General features: G+C 46.4%; 1 protein-coding gene across 1 annotated transcript in view; it reads right to left on the bottom strand.

Annotated features, from left to right (window-relative positions):
* The window catches only part of LOXHD1 (lipoxygenase homology PLAT domains 1), a 160,378-nt gene extending 141,226 nt beyond the window's left edge, over window positions 1-19,152 (bottom strand). The window contains exon 1 of the mRNA XM_080371525.1: window positions 5,997-19,152. Within this exon, the coding sequence (XP_080227651.1) occupies window positions 5,997-6,375 (379 nt within the window). The 5' untranslated portion in view covers window positions 6,376-19,152. The remainder of the gene's footprint in view (window positions 1-5,996) is intronic.

Below are 19,152 nucleotides of genomic sequence, written 5' to 3'. Positions count from 1 at the left end.
GCTGTACCTGTCAGCAAAAGCAGCTCCTCCGTTTGCTTTCTGCACAAACAGAATGAAAAACTACCCAGGCAAATATTGGATTTTCCGAAAACACAGGAATCTCAGTTAGTTTCTTAAGGGTTAAAAAGAAAGAGTAAAAATCCCCACATCTTGTTGAATTATTCCAGTATCATCAAGTTCTAGTCCTGCATCCTCTAAAGGCCACACCTGGGATGCTTTGGATCATTGGATGCAGCCTGAAGGAACACGTGGGCTGGGGAGGAAAGACATCTAGAATTGAATCTATTGATCTGCATTTAACACCTGCTTCTCAGTGAAATCTTGTTCAGTTTCTCTTCAGGAACTTTCAGCTATTAGAAGATACTAAAAATAATGCATTTATTAGAAAATAAAAATAAAATAAAAATATTTTAAAAGCCCCAAACCAAACGTTCCATCTAAAAAGTAGCCACAGGCAACTAAGGACATAAAACTGAACTTGTCATTCCATTCAGATTATTTTGGGTGCGAGGAGAGCAGCAGCACTGCAAAACCGCTGCCCCCAGGGCCGTGGGATTTACAGGCGCCAGCCCCACACCAGCTGTGCCCCATGTTCGCCAGCCTGGCACCCACAGCTCTGCCGCGGTGGTGGTTTTGGTGCTGCCAGCTGGGCTGAGCCACCCCAAATGGCTCATCTGTGCCTAACAGAGATGGCTCCTGCATATGCTTGGGGCTGCCGGGTGGTGCACAGGGAGAGGTGGGGGGTACGCAAGTGGTTGGTCCCCCCCCAGCCCTTCCTGTGCCTGCGCTTGCTGAGCACAGACCTGCAAACAGCGGGACATCTGCAAGGACATAGACCTTCAGGTGCCAAGTGCTTGCTGTGAAAGGTTTATTTGCACTCATCTGCTTTCCTCATTTGCGCTTTACAATACCGATTTTCCTTACCAGTGACGAGTGGCAGCCCTGCTGCAGGTTGATGGGCGATCACAGAGGGTGAAGAGCTTCTCTGATTCCTTTCAAAGCCCCATCCACAGCATTTTCATCACTCATTTCCAATTCATGAGACCCTGTTTCAGCATGACACCTCCAGGCAAATTTAACTCACCAGTGGAACCACACAGGTGTGTAGTGTGGGGGGGTGTCTAACAGCCAGACACAAAGATTTTTTTGGTGTCTACATAAAAATATTAGCAAGCGCTCCTGCCACTTAACATTTTAATCTCACAGCTGCTTTAGTATTGGCTTATACTCTCACACAAACTGATGGTTCTTGGGTATGCTCTTCTAAAAGTCATCTAAACTTTTCAAAGTTTGTACTTCACCTGGTCATTGCTAACTATGGAAAATGCTGAGATGCAAGTAGGTGAGATCCATCACACCTCCAAGGCAGGCACGGTACCACCTTCTCTTGGTAACACATTTTGCCTGTCTCAACAGATCACAAGACATAAAACCACTGCTGGTACAAAACTCTTCTCTAAATGTTTTATGCTTAAAACCCAAGCTCATTTTAGTGATGAGGACAAAAAAAAGAAATTAAAAAAAAAAACAAACAAAAAACAAAAAACCTGCCTTCCAAAGAGGAGTCCTTGTTCATTCTGATTTGAAATATTAATCAAAGCTTCAGTTTGAGAAGATCAGTGGGTGCAGGGTGTAGATGAGATGATTTTGCAACTGATGATCATCTATCATAGAAGTAGGTGATACATCTCTCCAGTTCTGTATATAGCACAGGGAGAGAGCTGGCGACCACACAGCACTTGCTCTCCTCCTCCATTCCACTGCTAAACTACGTTAAACAGAACTTAGCAATAAACCCAGCACGTCCTGGATGCTTTTTCTGTGTAACCCTTTGTCGCAGTCCTTAAAGGAACATGATGGGATAAATGGGACACAACAAAATGGGTGGCACACATCAAAAGAAATTATAAGCTTTTGTATCTGTTTATGAAGCAACATTTCCCCCCACCCATCACCACTGGAGACAACATGTTAACAAAACCATGCATTTCCTGAGCGGCTTTCTTTATTTTTTACTTATTGGCACTGCCAAGACCACTAAAGTCCAGCTTCTCCCGCCGTGCAATGCAGACAAACCAGCGGTGTGGCATACAAAGTGCTCAGCATCTGTCCCTGGAGGAGATGACTGCAGCCCCAAAGCACTCATCTCCTGGGAGCTAATACAAGCTCTGTTCCCTCGCGTGGGAGTGCACATTTCCCCATGGACCTCTGTGGCATCTTTCTCATCATGAGTCACCTAAGCCTTCCTAGCCACCTACTGTCACACCAACCTGCCCTTTACAGGATTGCGTGTATGGAAGTGCCTTGTCCTTCATCCTCTGTGAAACAGCCCTGGGAACCTTGGCCTTGGAGATGGTGACCAAGCAAGCATAATGCAGCAGGTCTGGATACATAGAATAATTTAGGTAGAAAAAGTTCTTTCCATGCTACAGCAAAACTTGCAAGAAACAAGGAGAACCCACTAGATTTGTTTCCCTTTAAAGGAAAGATACCCACTTCGTATCCAGATCCGAAACTTGCCAGGAAAAACACAAGGGGAGAAAAAAGAAAAAAAATATTTTATCATCAATAGGATGCCAAAAAATTGTTTTCCTCTGAAATGAGATACAGCTCTTGGTGAGCTACAGCTATATAGAGGGATGCCTCAAGGTGTCCTGAGTCAGCAGCACCTTGCTGTGACACAGTACAGCCGGGAGCTTTTCAGTGTCTTGGGGCTGAGGTCACCAAGCCAGCAGCTACCGGCTCAGCCAGAGGGAAGACTCTGTTAATGGCATAAAAACCAGATTGGAGGAAAAAACATTTTCTTTCCTCCTACCAGCCCAGAAGGGGTTGGCAGAAGTGATCCACAAAACAGATAGTGGCACTTGGTCCCTTCGTTCATGGTCCTCTGACCCCAAACCTGAGCGGCAGGACAAGTTACTGTGCCAGTCTCCCTCCTCCTTACTGCAGACAAAATCTGAGGTAACAAGAGCAAGGTAGGGCGAAAGAAAGAGATGGAGCTCCTGCAAAGGGTTGGTCTCAGGTCTCAGACACCCACTCTGAACCTCAGGTAGCTGGTACCTATAGAAGATTTAATAGCGGTTTAGGCAGCCAGGGCGCTATATGAACAGTCTCTGGATACCTACTGCCCTTTAAATCCCCCAGTCCCACCAGTGACGTTTACACGATGTGTTTACATGATGCAGCGTGCCCTCTTTGCACTATTATTGGCAATTCAAGATCAATAGACTCATAGACTGGTTTGGGCAGGAAGGGATCATCAAAGATCACCTAGTCCAACCCCCTGCCATGGGCAGGGACATCTCTTACTAGACCAGGTTGCTCAAACCCCATCCTTGAACATTTCCAGGGACAAAACATCTACAAATCCTCTGGGCAACCTGTTCCAGTGCCTCACCACTCTCACAGTGAAGAATTTTTTCCTTATGACCAATCTAAACCAACTGCCTTTCAGTTAAAACCGTTGATGCTTATGTCTCTACAGGCCTCGATAAAAAGCCTTTCTCCATATTTCTTGTAAGTCCCCTTTGAGTACCGAAAGGTTGCGATCAGGTGTCCCCACAGCCTTCCATACTGTACTGCAGAAGTAACTTTGCAAGCACTTATTAATAAATAACTAATCTCATTAACACCAGGATCACAGGAATGGTCAACAGCTGCAATTTAGTTAAAAACACCTGCTATCTCTACTATAATTTTCTCAGATGCACTATCACCTAATCACTCGATATCTATCGTTTTCCTGTCCCCAGGAGCTGGATTTGCCTTGTTCCTCAGTCATCGATCTAACATGATGGGGGGATCCCTTCTCCTGCTTGCTAATGCAAGAAGATAAAGAGGACATCAGGCGACACAGGCACCATCGACTCCCTGCTTAGAAAACATCTACAACAGCTCTCTTTTCTTTTCACCACAAAAAGAATCACAACTTGTGGACCGAAATATATCCTTACTGAATATTCACCGGTACCAAAGGCAGCTGATGTCCCCAAATTTCCAGGAGGGGTTTTGCAGAGGTTACACATTTCTCAAGAGCCTCACCAGCAACCATCCCTTCACTCAACGGTCCTCTGGAAGAAAAGCAGCAGCGGCCTCTGACTAAGTCACACAAAGAGTCTGATTTTTGGTATGAAATTAGGAAGAGTAGCAGCACAGTATGTGCAGAGGGGATAGCTGGAACTCAAGCAAGAGGATACAGCAGTTAGAGTTTGCTCCTGACCTTTTGCTTCTTGTTGCCAAATAGCCCAGTAGCAGGTTTCCACTGGTAGAAAACCTTAGTGGCTCATTGTTTGCATATGTCCTACCCAACAGCCTTGTCCTCTGCTTCCTCCCTCACATACACGTGCACTCACTTCCATAAAGACCTGGAAACTGGGAGTGCAAAATCCAGAACCAGCTCAAGGCAGGGAGCCCATGATCCAAGGGAGCAACCAATGGTTCACCCTTGGGACTTTTGGCCACACAACAAATTCCTTGGAGGCCCTGGGGTTGTCACAATAACAAGTGTTGCAGGTTTTGGACCAAATTTTTACATTTCTGACAAGGACTATGAGATTCAAGTCCCTTCTTAATTTGTTTCCCAGAGTTTCAACCACAAGCTATTACCTTCCCTGCAGAAATCGTTGACAAACTAACCAGAAGATCATGGAGAGGTTATTAGAAACATTTGCTGAAACTTCTCTCTTTGAAAAGTGCAGGTTATTAATCCTCTACTGTAAGAAAATCGTAATATGAGGTGAGACAGCCTCTGTCCCCCTAAAGAGCTGTCATGAAGTAGGTTATGTGCACGACCTAAATGCAGTGTCTATGGGATGGCCTCACTTCTCCTCTGCTTCAGAGGAATTGAATCTTTTTTTCTTTCCCCAGTGCAGCCATACGGCACCATTACAAAAGTCATCAATTACAGTTAACCTATAGCCACACCACAAACATGAGATGCTTTACAAGATTCCTAAGGCACATTCAGTTCCCCAAATTGCCACATCAAAGATGTCTTATGACTATAATTGATGGGGAAACCACAGCACTGACAGTTTGCCTCGCCCCAGTCATGCCAAGATCCAGTTGCACAGGTCAGCTGGTGTCACCCCTCAGCAGTCCATTACCTCTTCACCGCCCACCCAAGGAGACAACCTGGGTGTGCTTGGGAGCATCTTCATACCTATTGAGGGATTTTTCTTTTAATCGCGGAGTACACCATGGGTCTTCGGTGTTCACCTCGCAGTTTCCTCACTTCTCTGTCCCAGTGCTACAGGTTTGCTGGGGAAGGAGGGGGTTACTAGCTGCCACCCAGCAGATAAAATGCCAAAGTAGTCTTTTCCCACAAGCTGTCTAGATGTTGCCAGGCTGATGGCTGTGATCCTTCTCCAGACCACAGTCTTCTAACGAAACTCAGCGTATCATCTAAAACCTTACGCCCCTGCGCAGCTCGCCACGCACTAAAGTTCCCTGTGCATATAAAACGAGCAGAGTATTTATTTTACCAACACAGTATTGAGGTTTCGAGACAACCAGCAGTATTTCCCCAGCCTATTTGGTTACTGACAACATCCAGAGTAACAGTGTGCAGGACCTCCTGCTTCTACATCAATCCGAAGTGGTCCACTGCCTGCTCGTCCGATTGCTGACACTGCTGGCACGCTCCTGCTGCGTATGCTTGAGCAGGATTATGCATCTTTGCTATGTATTCTGCTTACACAAGGGGACTCTGCTGATTGCAGCTTCTGAACAGCACCACAATGCAAATATTAATTAGGAGAATGTAATTACAGCAGTACCATGCACACGGCAAAGCAACTTCTTAAACTGAACAGCTAATACAGGCACAATCTGTCACTGCCACCTCACACAGTAAAAAAGCTTATTTAATTAGAAATATTCCCCACATAGGAATGACTAGTGCCTGCTCCCCCAGGAAAGGTCCCGAGACAGGCATCTGCATGGCCAGCGGTGGCACTGGCTGCCCAAGAGGGGAGATGAGAAACGACGGAGCTGACCTTTTTTCTTGTTGTACTCATCTTCTGCCGCGTTGGAGGAATCTGAATGATAGTCCCGTAGCTCCTGTTCATACATCTCCAAAAAATTATCGTCTGTCTTTCCTTTCTTGGACTTGTCACCTTTCTTCTTCTTCTTATCTTTGCTTTTTTTGCCTTTCTTCTTCTTTTTCTTCCTACGCTCGTAGTCATCCTCATCCTCACTGCTATGCTCTCTTCGCTTGGTTTTTTTCTTTTTCTTCACTTTTGGATAAATCTCCGAGTCCTCAGACTTTGATTTCTTCTTGCTTTTTTTCTCCTGGCTTTCATCTTCCCCACTTTCCTTAACTACCTCCTCTTCCTCCTCCTCTTCTACTTTTTTCTTTTTGTTCTTTTCACTCATGTCATTGTTTTTCACCCCTACTTTTTCTTTTTTAACGACACTCCGATTCCTTTAACCTCACTTCTGCCACCTACCCTGGCTCCTTTCCAATTGCCAAAGTCCTTCAGTCCTCCTCTCCCTGCCTAGGGCTGTGCTACCCTTGTTTCACGGTCTTCTTCCTCCCCACCAGCTCAGCGTAGGTATGTCCTGGAGTCCCTTGTCATTCCCAACCCACGGGTGCCAACAGCTCACCTCCTCCTGACTCTTTCTGCCTTCCTTCACCTCCTTGACTGAGGAATCTGCCTCTCCCTGTTGACTCTCCTGGTCTTCGGGTTTTCTTCTTTTCGTTATTATTATTTATTCATCAGTCTGCAAGAAGAACTCTTTTTTTCAGAGCTGCCTCAGCCCCTGCTCAGGGTCAGTTGACAATCTGGGTCTACAGTATCAGGATGTGCCAATCAAGGCTGTAGCCCCCAGGAAAATCAGTCAGATGAGGAGGGCACATTGTCGAGTCACTTCTTGTCCTCCACATGCCAGCTCAGGATGGGGCAAAACAGAGGCATTTGTCCTTATAACATGCAGCAGCTTCAGAAACCTCATGAAAAATTACTTAGTGCTATCCAGTCATGTGGTTATGAGACAGATGGACAGGTGAAAAAGGAGACCCACCAAGCAACCATATCGCGTGGTCTGTATTTCCTCTTCATTATTCATGGTGACAGGATCACCTTACTGATAACAAAGGTCTCAACTTTACATGGATTTTTTTTATTTTTTTTTTTTACCAGAAAAAACAAATACCTCCAGGATCTCTGGAGACCTTCGTAGCATCAGCAACACACTCCTGTGTCCAGCTCCTGTGTCTGCATTACTCTGTGGTAGCTCCAACCAAAAGAAAAAAAAAAATGTGATGTTCAACAAATAAATACAACAGTGAGAAGAAGACACTGAATGAGCTTTACACAAGGTGCCCTTATAACAGCCCATCTTGGGCAACCAAAGAGGAATAAACCTTTTAGATTAATAACTGAGCACAAGCACAAATATACCCCTCTGACAGCTCTCATGGGCAAATATTGAAGTGAGATAGGTGGAGGACAGAGAAAACAAATGATGTGACATCACGGCTGGAAGGACACTGCAGCATCAAACATGCCCAGCACCCTGCTTGAGGCCAGGGATGTCAGCAGGGGCTCACCTAACATCTAGTACACACAACAGAGGGTTCACTACCATGCCCAGAGGCAGGTATGCCAGCAGGAGGACGTAGGAAGGGAGTAAGGGTCCTTCATCCTCTCTCTTCCCACCTGAGTCACCATGGTCCAAGCCCCACGATGGTGTAAGTGCCCAGACCCAGCTGTTCAGCCTGGGCTGGCACCCAACCCTGCAGGGGCTCCAGGAGGTTCTCGTGGCAGGTAGGGAAGGACAAAACACCATGAGACCAGGTCAATCTCAGCTGCAGTCAAGAGCTGGTGATTTATAGTCCAACTGAGAATGGGAAGAGAAAAGAAGAAAAATAGCCTCTTTCTTCAGAGGTGCTCTTATGGGTTTTATCATAGAAAATGAAGTTCAATTAAAAACTGTGATACAGAAAACCATACCAAGTTTTTCTGGCATAACTCAAGTGTACATAAACCAAGCAGGGCAGCCAGCCTGGCAGTAAATCACACTAATGGAAGAAGCGAGAGCTGAATTTATGGCAGGGCTGTGGGATGATGATACAGAGCCTCTTGCTACCACCCACCCTGCCTGTGGGATAACTCATCCCACAGCTTCCTCAAATGGCAAATTAAGTGCGATTTGCTCGATGGCATGCTGCCCAAGTTAATGATACCATAAGTATTGGTAAGTCAGAGGGTTTGGCCACGCTAAGTCTTTAACACACACAATTTGAAACTCTTCCTAGATAAATCTGGAATTTCCAGGAGCTAGCCTGGAAGCAGGGGGATAGCATTGGCAGTAGGTCATCAGGAACGCAAGAAACAGATATTTTGATGGCAGGTTACAAAGCCCGAGCAGGCTGGCAATGGCATTGCCCTGGGCAGGAGCGGATGGGGAGCATCAGTCTCAGAGGATCCAGAGATGGTGGGATCTGTCCCACTCACCTGAGCACGTGTTTGGCACCAGTCTCCAACAATTTAATGTGAATAATCATTTTTAAAAAGCACTTTATTTTTTATGGTCTGTGTTGCCAAATGGAAATCTTTCTACTAAGCATCATAAAGAGAATTATTCAGGGACAGTTTCCAAGTAGGTTAAAGCACAGGTTCACGATGGAAACAATAATGGCTTTTCCAAGGTCTTAAAATCATAAAGAAAGAAAAAAAAAATCACTGTCCTCCCCTATAATACAGCTCTCACTTACCAAAATGTTGGGACATTCGCACCACAGGACCCTCACCATGCCTGAAATTCTGAGTTTATTTTCAGGTCTTTATTTTCTGGGAAGCTGCAGAAAGGCACATAGTGCAGCTCTGCACAGCACTTCCCAGAGCGGGCATAGGATGGTTGGCACAGCTGGGCATGCTGCTCCAAAGGCACGGTCCAGCACATGGATGCTGCCAGTCCCAAGGAGTTCAGGGATCCTGCAGAGATATTTGATGATGCAGCACATTTCTCCAGACAGATGCTTTGCAGCACAATATATTCATAACCATTACCTTTCACCTCTCTGGGACAGCCAACCCACAGCAGAAATCGCAGGCACAAACATTTCAGCTTAAAGCTGGGAGGTGGATTTCAGTTTTGGCCACAGAAAAGCCAGCATTTTCAACCAAAAAAAGAAAAAAAATTTCTTACAGAACAAAAACATGTCTTTGGAAAAAGAAAAATCATGGGATGTCTCAGAAAAGCAAAGCTTATATCTTTGTTATGCTTTCACAAGCTAAACGCTTCATCACACAGAGTCTCTGGGTGCTGCTGCTCCAAACAGCTCCAGCTCTATGCAGCAAAGTGCTGACAGCATCAGCCTCTAAGACCAAAAGGCAACATTACCATTCCTCAGAACAAGCCATCCAGGTGCAGGATTGGTCCCTTCTAGCCTTAAAATAGTTTTCCTAATACCTGCTTACACCCAACCCCACAGAAAGTTACCTGCCTCTGACAGCAGAGCTGTTTGGGTAGAAGAAAAGCCTTTTCCCCTCTTCTTGCACTGGGAGATGCAGTTTTAGGATGCTCAGGATACCTCTGTGAGCAGCCTCAGGCTGCCGCAGCCCCAGCAAGGGCTGAAGCCATGCTACATTTGCAGAAACACTGCAATTAAGGAGTCATGTGTCAGGAAGAATGATCCGAGGCACTAAAAGCACCAGTGGGACACCATGGCAGTTGCCCCAGTGAGAACCACCCCTCCAAGCCTTGTGCTCTACTTTCTCCTGGTGCAGCAGAGCAGGACCTCAGGTACAAGCCAGAAATAAATCACCCCTATCAAATAGGCTAAAATGATGGAGGAGAAAAGACATTTACCACGTCTCATTCAAACTTTGCTCCATACGCTTCTTTTGTCTGTTGTTTTAATTAAAAAGAAATGTGCCGAGAATGCTCCAGCTCGCTTTTGTTCTTTTCGTGAATAACAGCTGGGAGAAGAACAATGGGATTTATTGGTGCATAAAGAACTACCGGGAAAGCAACCAAGCAATTGGTGAGAACCATTAGTTAAAACTGTCAACAGTATTTATATAGGTTTATATTCTTACCCTGCATTTAGCAAGAGATTCCCTCAAATCCTCCCTCCCCAAAAGACTCAGGCCAGAACCCAGCAAAGTGCCGTGAGCCCAGGGCGACTTCTTGAATTATAACAGATATGAAGTACAAGAGGTCAGAAATTGGCTCTTCAAGGTTGTAAGTCACCTGTAACCCTTTTTCCCCCCCTGGTTAAAGCTAAAACCTGTCCAGTGCTTAAGCTGGAATTATCCCTTTATTAGGTAATGAGGTTATTATCATTAATTGTTCGGTAAATATTAGGCAAGGTACAAAAACACCTTTTCTTTAGCTCATTCTCTTCTATATAGTTCCTATTTTGCACCTATTACCATGAAATCCAGATGTCTGGTACCCAGACACGGTGCAACACAGCTGACATCCCAAAGGAACATTTGCTCCAGTCCCCTTCCCAAGGCAGATGCAGCGGAGCCTCTTGTTTCATGAGAGATTATTTTTCAATACATGCTGCTCTGCACTTACGGTTAGAGGAGTCTGTCAATCCCCATTGCACAGTCTGGGGGCAATTTAACAAAAAAGTTGGTGTCCGCACGCATGGTCTGTATTGAGATGCTTCTTTTGGTGACCGACGCTCCCCTTGAGGGTAATGGACCTGGCTGTGGAGGACGTATGCAAGGCATAGGTCAGATACAGGCGACGCAGTTTTCCAGATGTTTGATGAACCAGATGGTTTAGCCTGCCTGCCCTACTGCTCTGGCTGGGGTATAATCCAGAGAAAAAAGGGTGTCCTTGAACTCTGGCTGGATCACTGGGGCTAGCAGTGGTTTGGGGGGTTGAAGCATGTGATGCCCTGCTCGGGGCACCTGCCAGCCCCAGCGGTATGGCCCCAGCTTTACTACTGCAGGATTTCATCTTTTTCTGTGTGCATATACTTGGAAGTAGGGCAGGATCTACCCCCATTTCTGGATAGTTTCTTGAAAATACTCCCTGTAGCCCAGAACACCATATACTTACAATATATATATACACACATAGTCCATCTCCTTCAGAAAATAAATGTATTTAATGCCGCAGAAATAAATACCAAAGGATTCGTTTAATGGAGCCATTTCATTTCTCTCCCTTGCACATGAGTAATGCACAGGATTACACCAGGCTGGGCAGAGGAGGTGCTGGGGGAGCTGCTGCCGGTGCTGCAGCACGAGTCATTACAGATTTAATCAGACCTCACGGTGCCTACCAAGATCTTTGCTTTTTCTTCCAATCCCAGTCGGCTACTAATTATTTTATTATTATTATTTTTTAATTCCAATAACAAAATCTGCGTCTGCATTGCAATTCCATCAGCCCGACAGCTCTAGAGGCAGTTGGGAATACTGGGGTACAGAGTCCGATCCATCTCAAAAGACAAGCTGGAAAGGTTTTAATGGCTTTACTGGGAGCTCGCTGCCTTCAAGCATATGGGCATAACGGCCTCTGCTGGTAAAATGGGGTGTAGCCAGGAGAAGTATTTCCCTTGCAAAATTGCAGAGAGATGCTAAGTGCCCCACAGAGAGGAGCAGCAGCCCCTGGGAACTGCAGGCATCCATCAGCAGGGACAGGTTTATAAACCCTGAACCCTCCAAAGCCTTGAAACAGCAGCTCTCACAGCCACCCCAAAGCCAGGACTGGGGAAACTGCTTTACTCAAGGTCATGAGAAAAAGCCTTGAAATCAGGAACAAAGCGTGAAGCATCTTAACAGAATCTGCCTGAAAAGAAAAAAAAAAAGGATACATGCAAGCTCTCTCAAGAACAAGTGCTTGAAGTTGGGGGTCTTACACCCTTGTCAAGCTAGGGATTGTTGTGACTCTTCCAGGGCGCAGAATGAAGTCTCTCCCATCGCCTGGACAAGCAGACATCAGAGCATGGACACCACCAGCATCCCTGGCACCTCCTGGAGCTCACCTGCACCTCCCAGAGCGCAGCCAAGCAGGCGTCAAACATCACATATCCAGGTTCAGGTGCTGGGGGAGCTGCAGGAGCACAGAACTCAGTGTAAGTTCAACACCCAAGCGTTTCCCAGAGATTTTTACCCTGATGAGACTTCTGATTGAAATAAGGAGGTGCTGGAAGAGTGCAATGCCCTCACCTACTTTTCCCTGGAGCTTGTGGTACCTCTGATTTGAAGGCTCCTGCCAAACACGTAGGCTCTGCTGCAGACACCCATCACTGGCAAGTTTTGCATGCAATAATGCATTAAGGCTTATTCACAGCCATAAGCCGTTTTAAAAGCCACAAGCCTGGGAAGAAACAGCACCTTAAGGCTGCTGGTATAAAACAAAACCCTTACAGGAACAAGTGTGTAGGTCTGGTGAAAGAGGTGCTCTTCTTTTTTATCAATTTAATTCACAAGGTTTGAGCACTTTAAGAACTAATTAGCGACAACTAAAAATAAGCTGAACTGTGATTGTGTCCTTAGAAAGTCAAGCTGAGCCTACATGTACTCAGCAAATACAAGCAAAAAACAAATACAAAACCTCTATTTGTGGCTTTTTGTATAAAAAGAGGGGTCTCACAGCTAAGAAGACAAACTCTGTCACCAAAGGAGTTGTGCCACGTGGGGTTGGGAAGAATGTAATCCAGGTTCCAGGGAGTTTTGCAACATGAGAAAACGGGAAAGGAGCTTACTGCATTTTCACCTGCTTCTCCAACTGCCTTTCAGCAAAGCAATAAGAAAATAAAAGCCACAGAGATCAGGAGTTCCGAGTGTATATAGATACACTCCAGTGCAAAATGGACTGGATTATCAGCTAAACAACTTAAAGGACATTATTTCTATTTAAACCAGCTGCGCAGCGAACCCTAACTGAGGCATTAGCTGCAATTACTAGCATCACATGTGTTTTCCTATTGAAGAGGCTCTTTCTTTAAAGGCTAACAGTTCAAGTCCTGCTGAGTCCAAGAGAATAAAAGATTCAGTCCCAAGACTGCAATTCATCTATTCCTTTTGATCACGATATCCATTAGCCCAACCACCAAAATGGGAAGAGGGATTCAGAGCACAGGCCACTTCTGTATGGAGTACTGAGCATCCTCACAGATAGTGAGGCTCCTTCATCATCTTGTGCAGGAGTTATTTTAAGTTTTCCCCAGGGAGGGATCAACTTACCTCCATGCATCCTAAAACTTTCTGACATATCTGTTCTGCCAGAAGGCTATAAAATCCAGCGTTTCTTAAAAAGACTGACTCACATCAGCTTTAAGTATTTCAAAGGACGCTGTTCTTTCCTACCAACGAAGAACACCACAGATCACAACGAGAGGCAGCAGCAGAAGTGACTAAGCGGCCAGGATACGAGGAGAAAGGCAGCTATCTTCAGGCACTGCAGCAGGGGTAAAGAACCCCACGTTTTCAGTTTTGCAAGTTGTTGAGCACAGCAAGATTTAAAGCATGAATGGAAACACTGAAGTCAACGGGGTCAGTCGATGCTCAAAGCGCTACCTAAATTGGAGCAAATCTAAGCAATCCCAAGAGATTTGCTCCTACCCCGGTGACGTGCAGCGTGTCACTGCTGCCTGCATTCAGGTGGCTGCTTCTCCCTGCAGAGCCCAGGCACAGCTCCGCTTGCTCTTACCCAGCTCCCAGCCTCTGCAGCCCAGGAACCCAGCTGCAGCACCAGCTCCTACTCAGCTTCTCCCTTGCCAAGGCACCGGGAAGACCCAGAAGTGGCAATCTGAGCCCATATCAAGTCACTCCTTACCACCCTGTTGAGCCTACTCGCTGCAGTGGAGACCAGGCACCATTCCAGCCCAACATCCCCAGCACCCCGAGTTCCCCCATTCTCACTCCAGTACCACCCTTTAGCTTGGACAGATGGACACTGCAACCATCCCCACACCCGCTGCCCCAGCCCTGATCTTCTTCATCCCTAGCTCAGTGCCTTTTTCTCTATCTGGAAGAGCTAAAGCCACCCTGACCTCCAAGGTGCCTGCATTTCACCTCTCCCCAGCTTGGGTTTACAGCTCCATATCCACAGGGCTGCCACTTCCACTGGGGAAAGGAGATTTTAAAAGAAAAAAGGGAGGGAGGGTGTCAGATCCACTCTCCTGCTAACTCCTACCAAAGGACCAGGCAGCATTGCCATCCATCTTCCAGCTGCATCATTAGCAGCTCATCTTTGCTACATTGGTCTGCAGCGATAATCATCCTTTTCACTAACCTGGCTGCTCCTGGGACTAGATCTTCCCCTGAAAAATGCTATAAAGCAAGTTACAAGGCAAAGGGCGTGTTTAGGGAGCACCAAGGCGGACAAGTCCTGCAAATTGTTTCACCTAAACTTGTCTTCTCTATTAAAGGCTTGAGGAAGACCCAAGAGCAAACAGTAACTGCACCATGTAGCAACATTAGGATAAGATGCACAAAAAAAGAAGAGGATTTTCACATTGGCTATGAGAAACAACAAGGTCAAGAGGGAAAAACATCAGCTGTCCTACTGTCCTTGCTACGGCAGAGGCTGCTCATAGCAGACTGGGGACTGATGGAGAGAAGATGGGGGTGAGAAGGGGAATGGGCTGGCACTTTCCACCCGTACTTCACTGAGTATCTCTTATTTTCCCACATCCCCAGCTGGCATTTCCCCAGGGAACAGAGCCACACGCACAAGTCTACAGGACGTTGCAGGGCTGAGCCATCACGGAGGGACCGCCCTGCTCCCGCCTGTGCAAACACCCTGTTGATGGGCAGCCAAGGAAAGAGAATCTCCCGTGGATTAAGAATAAAAACACCTCCTCCTTTGAAAAACATATTAATTAATGGCATTCATTAGGGAGCTAGCCAGGAAACTAGGTAATTTAATTTCTCAAAGTACACAATGTCAGGAAAGATAATGGGCCAAAAGCCAGTGCTGCCAACAAGGTGAAACCTCCTTCATTTATCATCTGCGAGGTGGGGAAGTCAAGCTTGAACGTCAGAGTGTCACTAGAGAAACCAGATACACCAAGCAAGTACTAAATTATCCAAATGAGTCCATTATATCTATTGCTGTCATCCACTGCCCGAGGGAGATGGGAAAGCTCTCCCAGCTCACCAGCCATGCCACAGGCCAGCGCTCTTCTGCAGGTAAGAGGCTTTGCTGGGCTAAACACCACAGAGCGAGTCAATAATTTTAGAGAGAAGAAAAAAAGAAAAGCCTGCCAGCCAGCAATTTGCCATGGGAAATCATGAGCAAATAAAAATTCAAATAGCATTCCTCGAAAAGACGTTGATGCCCATGAAATGCCAATTTAACCAAGAGCTACAGAAATTATTTTAAATCCCCAGACTATTTTGCAGCATTAAATGCACAGGGAGGCTGGGTCAGTTTTCCCTGCCAAGGGATGCCCCATCTGGGCTGTGTTTGGGAAAACAATGGAAAAATCAGGCCGGGTGACTTTCTTGCCATCATCTACATAAAACGATAGACACAATCAAGCTTAATCGTTTTGCTGTGCATCTTTGGATTTCTTCCAAAGGTACCGGAGAACTTCGACACAAATCAATCCTTACAGCAAGTAGACAAGCCAAAAAGCTTTGCCACCCTCTGAACAGGTAATTTGGAGCTTGGGGAGATAATGGCTTTTTTACAGACTTGCCCAAGCTGACTTAGCAAAGCAGGGGTAGAAACATGAGCAAAGGGGTCCTGTCTCACTCCTCCCTCAGCTCAAGAGCTGAGCATTTGCACCTTGGGCTGACATAGCCTTTCCTTTCCAGGGACCAGACAGGTAACTCCAAAAGCGCTGGATTCAGAGAGAAGCACCTGGCCAGATCTAGGAGGCTTGTTTCAACTTAGCAAGGCATGGTCTCAGCTCCAGAAGTGCTTCATGGGAAAAGATTTTTTTTTTTCTAATTTATTTTTTATTTTAAAATACAAACTTAGAAATGGCAAGAGGCTACCAGCACAGTCTGTCTAGGACATCTTTAAAAAGATTTGAGTTTCGGGGAGGGGGGAGAGAAAAAAAAAAAAAAACACAAACACCCAAGAAACAACACCTAGCCAAATTTTAGAAGGTCAAAGAACAGGATATATATACACCCATCTACTGACTCCCAGCCCATCCCGAGGAGTCTAAGATGATGCTCTTGCAGGGCTCGCAGTGGTCAGTGGAAGCAAGACTGCCTCAAAACAAGCAAGCACAGGGCAGCTCCCGTTCCTTTTCCATGCAAACATTTTTGTTCCTCCCTGCCCTTGAAGATCAGCCGTATCAGTACACGTTTTTGGTAATTAACATCATTACAGTGCACTGTTAAATACTGCTATATTCATAATGCAGGCTGCACTAAAACACTATATCCAACAGGGGAAACATTCTTTTATTTAGGACAGGTTTGAAATTACTTTTGGATACGTCTAACCTCTCTAAAATTGGAATTCAAGCAATTTCACTGAAACTCTCTTTGTTTTTTTGTATTCAGGAACAGAAACACTATCCAGCACATACCTCCAAGGGAAAACATTAGCGTTATCCAAAATGGCATTAAGATTTAATATAAACAATGCAGTAATTCAGCCTTTTAAAATTCAATAATGGTTCGTCTGATTTGACACACAGTGATGCTGATTGCAGAACTGCCATTAACTTCAGTGATTTGGCTGGGAGCTTCCTGACAAATTCAAAATTATACCCAAATCGCACAACATCAGTTATTATGATATAAGCTATTATACAGTGAATTAAAAATCAAAGCTAACAGATGTTTCTACGGCTCTGTTTACTTAAAAGTTACACAACTAAAGAACACCGGTTTTGATTTTTTGTTTAAACCTACACACAGGCTACCAATTCGAAGTACACTTAATATTTAACGCAAACAGTACGATCCCTAGGAGCATTTAGTGCTGCCAGCAAAGCCAGTACCATCGTTGACATTAAATAGCAGGAAAAGCGTTTGCAGAGTTCAGACCCGTAACTGACGTAGCGACAGTAAATATGCAGACCCCGATGCGTGTCTTCCAACTTCAACAGAGTTCAGCTTTTGAGAGGCAAGCTGGTATTTCAGTATCAGGTCCACGCATCAGAGACCAGAAGAGCATCAACAATTAAAGCCTTTACTGTGCAGCTCGTTGTTGAGTTTGGGGGCATTTGCAGCCAACGTGCCAATTCTGTAAGCCACCTTCGCCTCCTTCACTAAAATATAAGGGCCTAACCCCAGAAACCCAGAAGGGCTCAAACACTCTTCAGATGCTGCCAAATTGCCTCTGCAACGGTCATTGATTCCCTCTCTCACATGCCCACAGGCTCCTCAGTGCCTGGGGCAGGGCTGCCAAAATATCGCCCAGCGTCCCTGGGCTGCCTCTGGCCCTCCTGCCCTGGGGGGTGGAGAAGCTGCGTGGCCCAGCTGCATCCCTGCACATCTGTGGGCAGGAATTCCCTGGCAGCAATGCCCAGACACATCTGTGTTTTCTGCCTTAAATACTTGACCTTGCTGCAAACGTTTTACCTTTTAAGATGATGGCTAGCAATGTAATCAGCATCAGAGAAGCCTCTGAGTACTCTGCTCCTACATAATGGGGAGAAAATTGCTTTTATTTGTTATTTTGTATTTGCTCTGTGTGGCATTAGAGTTCCCAGCTGAGACTGGGTCCCTGCTGTGCTGAACGCTGCAATAACTGCATTGAGAGGGAAAGTGCTTGCTCCAAAGGCTCTGCATAGGCAGGAGATGCACAGAGCTAATGGGAAAAGGGCCAGAGGATGTCCACAAGCACCGAGCAGGTCACCACAGCCAAGCTGGTGACACCTCCTGACTATCACCAGCCCTGCTCCAGTAACCATGGAGTCACCAGCAACAACATGCACCAAAACCCCAGAGTTCCCTCTCCTCACATCTCCCGTGCTGTATGCAGCCACCTGCCCGTACGGAAGTGGGCTCAGGGGCTTCATAGATGCTTTTCACAAACACCTAAAGAACTAGTCAAGCAGCTCCTGAACAATCTGACCGTGAACAAGTTTAAGGTTTTCAACGTTAGAGCAGGGGTCTCAAGCAACCCCTCAAAACCAGTAGTGGGCAGAAACCCACAGCTGGATTCAGCAGGGGCTTGGGACCTTCATGGATTAATTACTTCATGTGTTAAGCTGGGACTGGGTTGGGTGAGGCATGGGCTTTTTTGCAACCCTGCATTCTCCAAAGTAATCCCTTTGAGTAGATGACGTTGCAGTGGCATGTCACAAAAAAACTTCATAGATGGTCCAGGGTTCATCATCCTGGCATTGGCTTTGCAGTATTGTCTGTCTTGATGGCACCTCACCATTCCCAGAGCCTGTTCCAGTAATCGTTTACATCAATTACAACACAGCAGCACTTGCCTCACCGGTGGCCTTGTCCCCACCAGGGGGTCCCTGGTCAAAGAACCACAGAACGGTTTGGGTGGGACGGGACCGTCAGAGTCCCTCCAGCCCAGCCCCCGCCATGGGCAGGGACACCTTCAGCTGGATCAGGTTGCTCAGAGCCCGTCCAGCCTGGCCTTGGGTGTGACAGAGGCAGGTGCTCAGATAGAAGACCACCAGCCCCAGCTCTCCTACCGTCAGCCAAAGCCTTGCAGAAGAATGCTCTGATGCAAAGGCAGGTCCTTCACATCAGTAGCTCAGCTACCAAGCTGCAAGCCCTGCTCTTCCTGCAGGTCCAGCTGCTGCCCTGTGACACACACGTCCATGCAGCTGAACAGGGCTGCCCACATGGGGCTCACCTCAATGTGTGCTACAGGTGCCCACACCCCAGCAACTCACCCCCCACCTCTGCCAGGGTTGACGGATGACTGCTAGGTTGAGGTGTCTCCACACACAGGCATGGATCCCACCCACGAAAACGCAAGGGTGACCCTGGCTTTTGCAAACCCAAGAGATGCAGGAGTGCTAATGAAGAAATTGCGATGCTGTGGTCACCTAGCAAAGGAACTGCTTTCTGCGCATCACACACCCTCACTTAGTTCTCCAACCTACCAGAGGTTTGCTGCTATTGCTACACAGATTGGCTCCTTTCTTCCTGTTTCTCATGGGTGAGGGTAACATCCCACCACAAGTTCGAGGCAGGCAGCTCGCTGTAACACCTCTGATCACAGCCAGACACAACTGTCAAACAGATTTTACAAGGAAAGTCAAAAACCCTACCAATCAATACTCTACATACA

The sequence above is a fragment of the Falco punctatus genome (assembly GCF_963210335.1).
Source record: "Falco punctatus genome assembly, chromosome: Z".
Lineage (NCBI taxonomy): Eukaryota > Metazoa > Chordata > Aves > Falconiformes > Falconidae > Falco > Falco punctatus.
This window is presented reverse-complemented; position numbering and strand designations above follow the sequence as displayed.